The sequence below is a fragment of the Tetranychus urticae genome, chromosome 3 (assembly GCF_039701765.1).
Source record: "Tetranychus urticae isolate SD_2017Ah chromosome 3, NJAU_TeUrti_SD_1.0, whole genome shotgun sequence".
In the NCBI taxonomy this organism is placed as follows: domain Eukaryota; kingdom Metazoa; phylum Arthropoda; class Arachnida; order Trombidiformes; family Tetranychidae; genus Tetranychus; species Tetranychus urticae.
Genome location: NC_142960.1, coordinates 18,119,081 through 18,128,979, shown reverse-complemented (window position 1 = coordinate 18,128,979; position 9,899 = coordinate 18,119,081). Strand labels below are relative to the sequence as shown.

General features: G+C 37.5%; 1 protein-coding gene across 1 annotated transcript; it reads left to right on the top strand.

The window, feature by feature from the left end:
- Positions 1-1,249: 1,249 nt before the first annotated feature.
- On the top strand, positions 1,250-9,899 carry Arc1 (Activity-regulated cytoskeleton associated protein 1). The gene is made up of 2 exons (XM_089269932.1): positions 1,250-3,117; positions 3,662-9,899. Exons 1-2 carry the CDS (start codon positions 1,490-1,492, stop codon positions 8,049-8,051), a joined length of 6,018 nt encoding a protein of 2,005 aa, XP_089126058.1. The 5' UTR covers positions 1,250-1,489; the 3' UTR covers positions 8,052-9,899.

Here is a 9,899-nt window from a genome sequence, read left to right as displayed (position 1 = left end):
TTTGCTTTTTGCGATTTTCGCTTTTCATAGTCTAAGATCAAGTTTATTACTACAATTCAACCAATATTGTTTGAATGCAGAGGACTACATGACGAGCACCAGCAAAGTGAGCCATGGTTTAATCAATAACATATTGATGATAAAAATGAGACAAAAATTAAACGAATTTAGCATTTAAACTATTTAAGTTTATGGTTTTAAATTCTTTACATAGAATAGTTGAATCATCTAGATTAGTTCAGAAACGAAAAAATGGTCAATTTTGCATAGTATTCATCATGGCGAAGCGAAATCAAAAGGAAATTTAATTTGTGCCAAAGTGTACCAAAAAAATTCTGAAATTCTCAAAAAAGTGAATTAATAAAGAAATTTATCGATCTAAGTTTGAGTAGAGCAACTTCATATCATATTTATAGCAAAGAGTCAGGGTCAAGTGAAATACGGAAACAAGGGTCGGGATTAAGTGTGTAAAACAATAAATCCTCTATTGACGTAAATGAAATTATAACATACTAATTCGCGTCAATAAGACGTTAATAGTTTTTAGATTAGATTTTCCTAAATATCAAATTGATAAATCCTAACTATTTAAACTTAGAAAAATCATACATTTTATTCATTCTAGTCTTCAACTCTGTACAGTTCGGAACTCATTGTCTGAGTTCCAACTAAACAACCAAACCATCTTCACACAAACCAGCTTATGTATTAAACTAATGTTATAACCAAGCCTTTTAAAATAAAGTCAACTTTAATAAGTAAACCCCGTGGAAATTCTTCAAAACTCTTCATTTTGGTGGCTAGTATGAGGGGCGTGAAGTTGTTCTCATTGACTGAGCGCAACTCTAACCCAAGTGACCTGTTCAGTCCAGTCCTTCGACCGCTGACCATTTGTGACCGTTGTCCAGTCCATTTTTGTTCATTTGACCGCTGACCACTGTCCAGTCTGGCCTTTCGACCACTGACCATTGTCCAGTCCAGTCCATTTTGACCGCTGACCGTTGCCCAGTCCAGTCCAGTCCAGTCCATTTTGACCGCTGACCGTTGTCCAGTCCATTTTTGTTCATTTGACCGCTGACCACTGTCCAGTCTGGCCTTTCGACCACTGACCATTGTCCAGTCCAGTCCATTTTGACCGCTGACCGCTGTCCAGTCCAGTCCAGTCCAGTCCAGTGACCGCTGATTGACCACTGACCATGGTCCAGTCCAGGCCTTTCGACCGCTGACCATTGTCCAGTCCATCGACCGCTGACCATTGTCCAGTCCTTTTCCAAATTGATTTACTTTTGCCAGCATCATGGTAGGGTTTTTTTAACTAATCACTCTTCTCCTTACCCATTTCTTTCCTAAAATTCTATTCTTCACAGCACCGTTTGATCATTGTCTGATCTTCGGTTTTCTTGTCAGGGAACTAGTAAAATTCTTTATTGATTATTGATTATTGTCTGTTGGAGTCAACAGACCAATAATCGATTTGTAGTTATTCATTATGACTACAAATCCTATTTTAGGCACTCAAAGCCCCATTTTTGTTAACTCAGTTTCAGGAAACCAAAATATCAATATCACCATTCAACCATTCAGTGGGGATGGAGATGAGGATATTTTGGATTGGTTTGCTGATTTTGAATATTCAGCTAAAATATTAGGATGGTCAGATGAGGCTATGGTAAAAGCCTTGCCTGCCTATCTAACCAGAACAGCCCGAAGTTGGTACCTTCATAATTATGTCCACAAAAATTTAGTTCCAACAACTTTCGATGTCCTTAAAAAGGAAATGGTCTCAGGACTATGTTCGTCAGATTTCAGGGGAGTGTTAGAAGCTAGATTGTTGAGAAAGAAACAAGAACAGGGTCAATCAACTCTCAGTTTTATATATGAGGTCAGAGAACTTTGCTATCGTCTGGACGAGCAAACTCCAGAATCAGTTGTAACCATGATCATTAAACAGGGTCTCTTACCTGATTTACGTTACAGTATAGCAATGAAAAACCCAAAAACTATTGATGAATATATAAATGCAGCTAAAATCGCCGAAAAAGCTAGAGAAGCTTCAGAAAGTCATCTCCAAACTCAAGTTGTTAATAATGAATTAGATCAACTAAAGCAGACTATCAGTGAGATGAACCGTAAAATTAGAGACCTCGAGAGAACCCCAACTCTTCTGTGTAATTACTGTGGTAGACGTAATCATACAGAAGATAACTGTAGACAAAAACAAAGGTTTGCTCAGGTTCAACCAATTCAAATGAACTTACCTCAACGAAATCAAAACTATCAAGAAACTAGACAGCCTAGGGGTAATAACGATCAAAACCAACCCAGAGGTAGAAATAGAAGTCCAACAAATTGGAGAAATAACCAAGCAGAGCCTCAACCCAGTACAAGCAGACAAGATGTTAGTCCAGTCAGAAGGTCGGGTAGAGTTCGAAGACCCTCTCAAAAAGCAAGAGAGACATCAGGATTGCAACAAACACAACCAAAAACAAGAAATAATGTAGTCCATACTTTAGCAGATTATCAATCTAATTCCAGTTACTCTTCTACTGAATCATTAAACACTAGTCCACCCAGACACGTCTCTACGGTAACTAGAAATGATAGTAACCTTATTACCAAAAAGATCAGAGTAAATAAGGTAAAGACTGAGTCCATGATTGACACTGGTTCATCGATTAGCTTAATTACGCAAGATTTCGCTCACCTATTGAAGGTACCAATCAAGGCCTACAAGGGTCCAATAGCATTAACTGCTGATAAGAAACCATTAAGAGTTCTTGGTGAGGTGGAAGTTGATCTTATCATCAGAGATGAGAAAACAGCTATCCTTGTAAAAGCTAGTCTACAAGTTGTCAAACATTTACCAATGAAATATAAAGTTTTGATTGGACAAGATATTCTTGTCGATGCTGAGATTGTAGTTGATTGTGCAAGAAAGGTAATATCAATTCAGAGGGAAATGGATCAACAAAATGGTTGGACAAAGGTAACTGAACCCGATAATTCAAATGAAGCTTCGGAGACAGAATCAACTTTAAATTACAATTCAGAATTAACCACCAGCGATGAATCGAGTTGCTCTGATATTGAATCAGATGTAAGTGGGTCAGATGAATACCGGGCGTTTTTTCTTCATTTTACGCCTTTATGCAGGCATAACACACGAACGGTTAGGGCTACAGACACCACACTTGAACCATGAGCTTATCTAGATTGCACAACGATAAGTTCAAGTGCTCAAGGTTATTCAAGGTCAATTCTTTATTTGACCTCTAATTGACATTGAAAGGTCATTTTTTGAAATCGCAAAATTTTTCTGATCCGATAGTGTTAGTTACATGTTCATAACTCATACTGGCTAAAGGATATGGGTGATCCCTTAACATTCAGATGATCAGGAAAGATTAATTCCATCTTTCCAATGGTATGAGTTATGGATATGAAACTAGCACTATCGGATCAGAAAAATGCGATTTCAGAAAATGACCTTTCAATGTCAATTAGAGGTCAAATAAAGAATTGACCTTGAATAACCTTGAGCGCTCGAACTTATCGTTGTGCAATCTAGATAAGATTATAGTTCAAGTCTGAAGTCTGTAGCACTAACCGTTCGTGAGTTATGCCTGCATAAAGGCGTAAAATGAAGAAAAAACGCCCGGTATGGAACTGACACTAGCAGCCTTACCGATAATTTGATTACTTCAAGTATCAATTCCTTGGACCTAGCTATTGAAGAAGGCACACCTGATAACATCTGTAAGGACTTTGATTCACTCGTTTCCAGTTACCGTGATGTGTTTGCTCTCACCCCACAAGAAATTGGTCGCACAAGTCTTTACGTTCACAAAATTCAAACTGGTGACCACCCTCCGATTACACAAGCTCCTTATCGTCAAAGTATCCAAAAGCGAGAAATAACACGCACTCAGGTCGAAGAATTGCTGAGAGATGGAATCATCATCGAATCCCAGTCTCCTTGGAGTGCTCCTGTCGTTTTGGTCAGTAAGAAAACTGGTGATTGGCGACTTTGTGTCGATTATCGTAAGCTGAATTCAATCACTGTCAAGGATTCTTATCCCCTTCCTGACATCAACACTTCACTAGATTGTCTTCAGGGAGCAAATTATTTTAGCCTGTTAGATTTAAGAAGTGGTTATCACCAGGTAGAGTTAAACCCTGGTGACCGTCAGAAAACAGCTTTTGTAACTAACTTTGGCATGTATGAATATCTTACAATGCCCTTTGGTCTCTGCAACGCACCAGCAACTTTCCAACGCCTGATGGACACTTGCCTTGCTGGTCTAAAATACAAAATTTGTTTGGTCTACATCGATGACATCATTATTTACAGCAAAACTCTAAAGGAACATCTTGATCGCCTTGAGGCTGTATTTCAACGTCTTCGGCAAGCTGGTTTAACACTGAAACCAAGTAAATGTAACTTTTTCAAAACTAAGATACTTTACTTAGGTCACATTATCAGTTCAGCTGGCCAAGAACCAGATCCGGAAAAGATTCGAGCTGTTCAAAATTTTGCGGTACCAGTAAATCTTAGAGATGTAAGATCATTTGTTGCCTTATGTTCTTACTATCGCAAATTCATCCGCGATTTCGCCAAAATTGCCCGACCTCTTACCCAGTTAACAAAGAAGGAAGTCCCTTTCATTTGGGGAATTGACCAAATAACAGCTTTTGAAACACTCAAGAAGTGTTTAACTACAGCTCCAGTTCTTGCTCATTTTGAACCTGGTAAGCCTATTCAGCTGAGAACTGATGCATCAGATGTTGGTGTTGGAGCAATATTACTTCAGCAATTCAACGATAAATGGAACCCAATCGCCTTTGCGAGCAGACAACTTCGTGGGGCTGAACTAAATTACCCTATTTCCGATAAAGAGTGCTTAGCCATCATCTATGCAGTAGAAAAGTTCAGACCATATTTGGAAGGTTTCAAGTTTGAGGTCGTAACTGACCATTGCGCCTTGTGTTTCCTACGTAGCAAAGCCAAATTACCAGCTAGATTGATGAGATATGCACTTACTCTACAATCATTTGATTTCGAGATTACTTACAAGTCTGGAAAGATACACGCAGACGCAGATTGCCTAAGCCGGTATCCTACAATTGACCCGGAGTATAATCGCTTGGGTTTAGAAGATGAGGAACAAGGAGATGACATCTTCACACTCCTAATCTCTGAAGAATCTGAAGACAACGGGGAACTTTTGTCTGAACAAAGGGCGGATCCTTTCATTCAGACGATTATCAATCAACTAGATAATATGGAAAAACTATCAAAGAAAGCAAAAGACAAACTTCAAATGTTTCACAGGATGAAAGATGGTATCCTGGAAAGGAAGGTAACTGATGAGTTTGGAGATTCCTGGGTAGCAGTCTTACCAGAAAAACTGAGGAAAAAGGTCTTACAGTCGTACCATGATGATGTTACTGCAGGACACACTGGCCTTTATCAAACTTACAGAAAAATTCGGTCAAAATATTATTGGCCCAAGATGAACCAAGACATTACTAAATACATTAAACAATGCTCATCCTGCCAACTAAATAAGCAAGGCCTTGGTAATTTAGACGCTCCTCTTAAACCTATCAATGTTTATGCACCATTCGATAAACTTGGTATTGACATTGTGGGTCCACTGTCCAAGTCCGCGGGGAAGAGCTACATAATCGTCGCTACTGACTATTTCACTCGATGGGTGGAAACAAAAGCTTTGACCAACAAAAGCGCCCAAGGTACAGCACGATTCTTGATTGAAAATATCTTATGCAAACATGGTTGCCCAAAAACAATTTTGAGTGACCAAGGACGAAATTTCATTGCTGATATAGTTCAACAACTCGCCAAGTTTATGTCCGCCAAATGGCATTTTTCCACGCCATATCATCCTCAAACCAATGGGTTAACCGAAAGAGTAAATCGTACTTTATGTCAAATGTTAATTCATTATTGTCAAGAAAATAAATCCAATTGGATTAAAGCACTACCTTTAATAACATTTGCATACAATACCAGTGCAAATCAAAGTACTAAAATTTCTCCTTTTTTCCTTTTATATGGAAGAAATCCAATTTTACCAATCGATGTTCAACTTAACAATCGATTAACACCCACTTCTTTAACCGAACATCAGAGATTCATCAATAATCAATGGCAAAGTATAAAAGAACAAGTTTCAATCTTCTCTGACACATCTAAAGAAGCTCAGAAGAATTATCACGATGCCAACAAAAAACTAAGAACTTATGAAATCGGAGACATGGTCCTCAAGTTAAAATCAGTGAGAACCAATAAATTGGAATCACGTTACGAAGGACCGTTTAAAATCGTCGATAAAATAGGCGAAACAACTTACCTGATTTCAGAACCAAACAAAAAGAACCCCATCCGAGTTCATGGTTCCCAATTAAAGCCTTTTATAATGGAAGATGAACCCGAAATCGCTCTTGAAAATTCAGAATTGGAAAAGCCAGAAGAAAGCAAAGATATAATAATACACTCAAGAAGGCGAAAACCTAACGTCACAAGTCTTCTTCTCTTTTGCCTTTGTTTGTTCCCAATGAGTAATTGTTTTGAATATGGTTCTCCTTTAATATGGCGAGATACAGACCATCAAATACTGGTTGGAAGGAAAATGGTTGATCTCACCCTACTTTTATTGAACCCTTGTAAAGATATGGGTCCATACCCAACTAAGGATTTCAATGGAACATCATGGAAACATTGGCCTTTCTTCTTGCACAACCCTGAATTCGACGAACAAAGAGAACGCATTAAATGTAACCCAGCTTTCTACGACTGGTTCCTACCAAATGCAAGTTATTCAGAATGTATCAAATTGTCTGCGAAATATGGTTGGATAAGTACAGATTGTAGTACAGACGAATGTTGCAGATTAGCCATATTTGATTTATATCTACGAAAACTCAATAAATATTGCTTGAAATATTCAACAAATCTGATCGAATCAACCATCACCCAAGCTTGCCCAGCAAATGTCACACGAGTTAAAAGGGTAGAACCATTCACAATGTTTCTCTTGGGGGTAGTAGTAGTTGGAGCAACCACCTTTGTGGTCAATACGGCAAGTGCTCCAGTAATCCCAAGTTATGACTATCGGAAAATCGATGCAGAATTTAAAATCGAATTGACGCGCATTATTCAGTCTATGGATGAAAACATTGCTAAACTCACCGATGAATTAATAGATGCGAAATTGGATATTAACATTTTAGAAGAAATGTTACCAACCACAAGCTGGAAAAATAGCGAAATCACGCACAATCTTATGAAGATTAAATCAGTCTTTGAAGCAATCGCTGAGAAACCTGGATTTTTACCTCCTAATTTCTTTGACATATTGAAAATCAAACTTCCTTGTGGTAAAGCATGCGACCTCAAGACAATTGAGAAAATTCAATGCTCTTCGACAAAATTAAATAATTCTGATTATAACATCAGGTTTAAATTCACCATAGAAGTAATTGATCCGAAAATGCGAATAGTCAAAGCAGATCCCTTTACTCTTTTAACAAAAAACAATTCGGAAATGTGCATTAAAACTTATCGAGGTCCCAAATACTTCATGATTAATGAAACAGATTTCGCCACCTGTGAATTATCAGAAAGTGAAATGGAAAACTCAAAACTTCACTTCATTATTCCTGGACTATGTACAGCACCTAAAATTCATCTTTGGGAGGTTCATAGTTGTGTCCAAGCCGACAATGCAGTTGTAAAACAGCCACAAGTCAAAATTGTTGATGATAACTTTTACATCTATTGCAGGGGTCATAATATCACTCTGTTTAAAATCAATAATACATGTCCTGATCAAATTCTAAAGATTTCCAGATCCATCAATTTTACCTTAGCGAATCAACCTTATACGGTATCCGCTGTTTCTACTTATCATACTGAACCGATATCGCCTTGGACAAATTTGATAAATCTGCAAATTATGCCTTACGAACCTTATCAGCTAGATTTGACTCCAATAAACGTAAAATATCTAGAAAGTCTAATTAAATAACAAACAAAATCTTCCAAATCAATCAAAAAGTTATCTTGACATTCTAAAAGAATATGCAATTTCACTAACTTTCGGATTCTTGGTCTTTCTAATCATCATCTTTATAATTCAACAAGTCATCACAGTTGTCCTGACCAGAAAAAGACCTGTTATTGTATCAGTTATTGATCAGACACCACAACTTTATCGAAGGAAGTCATCAAAAGAAAAACCGAAGATCAGAACAAAGAAGATCAAAACACGGCGACAACCATTAGAAGAAATTCCTCTTAGTTCTTTATATTAATTCATATTTCTCTTTACTTATATTTTCTTTTTAGTTTCCATCCTCTAGAAAGCTGTTAGACCAGCCTACAAAATATCATAGACCGGCCCAACCTCTACAATGTTTAACATTCTCCGTATGTTCATATTTCTTATTCCTGTCAAATGAAATCTGGACGTTCTTTAAGCCTGACGGTACACCCAAGGACAGCCGTTTAACCTGGACCACCTTTAATATCACTTGCACCCAACTCAAAGAACGCAGATTTGCCAAAGTAACTGTATCAGCAACGAATCAGGAACAGCTAGAGAAGGGTGAAAAACGCTTGAGAGAAGTTTTGGAAAAGGCTACCACTGGTGTTAAGAGACTACCGCCCAGCCATTGTACTATATGTTTCAGTACCGACCATCTGAAGCTCGACTGTCATCATTGTGCCGCGTGTGGTAAACCTGATCATAGGGTCAAAAATTGTAAATTTATTCAAAAAACCCTAGTTAAACCAAATCAAGTTCAACCACCTAAACTAAAACCTACTGGCATCCACCTCTCGAGAAAAGCTAGAATTCAATCAATGAAAAGAAAAACACTCAATTTAAACAGAATTTGGTGGACAATGTTAGGTACATTTGACAAGTCATTACTTGATCACCTTAAACCAGTTGGCCCGGATGATGATTTAAAAGAAACAATCGCTATTAACTTCATTGGTGAAACACACAATGGTAAACCAATCCTGACGATAATCACAGGATATTTTGGAGGTTCACATGGTGTTTGTACTCTTTATTGCGCTGCCACTAAATTAAATGACTTGCGAGACTTTAAAACTCCAATTACTGGTATCCAAGGTAATACTGAAACAACAGAATTCAGTGAAATTCAAGACAACATCCTTACTTGTTGCACTAATCGAAGAGTTGTTTTCTTTGGAGACATCGCCGAATCACTCAATAAACTTTGGCTAGATTATGGTACCTTTCTCAATGCTAACACTGACTTCATCAGCCTTAAGAATTGTATGGCCCCGAGCGAGTTCCACTGACGCCTCTAATCAAATTTCACTTTCCCAACTCCGAAACCTACAAAGCCAATCTAGGACCAATGGATGGAGCTAATCATGAAAAAGAAACAAGATTCATCCTCCGGTTGTATGTGAATTATTATAACCTACTTAAAACGTATGGACAAGTTCCAACAGGATTAGAATCCAGGAATTGGTTAGTGGATGGGAAAGATATCAATTGGTGGAAACAGAACAGGGACTGTTCCGAAAAGCGACCGGCAGATGTAAAACAATAAATCCTCTATTGACGTAAATGAAATTATAACATACTAATTTGCGTCAATAAGACGTTAATAGTTTTTAGATTAGATTTTCCTAAATATCAAATTGATAAATCCTAACTATTTAAACTTAGAAAAATCATACATTTTATTCATTCTAGTCTTCAACTCTGTACAGTTCGGAACTCATTGTCTGAGTTCCAACTAAACAACCAAACCATCTTCACACAAACCAGCTTATGTATTAAACTAATGTTATAACCAAGCCTTTTAAAATAAAGTCAACTTTAATAAGTAAA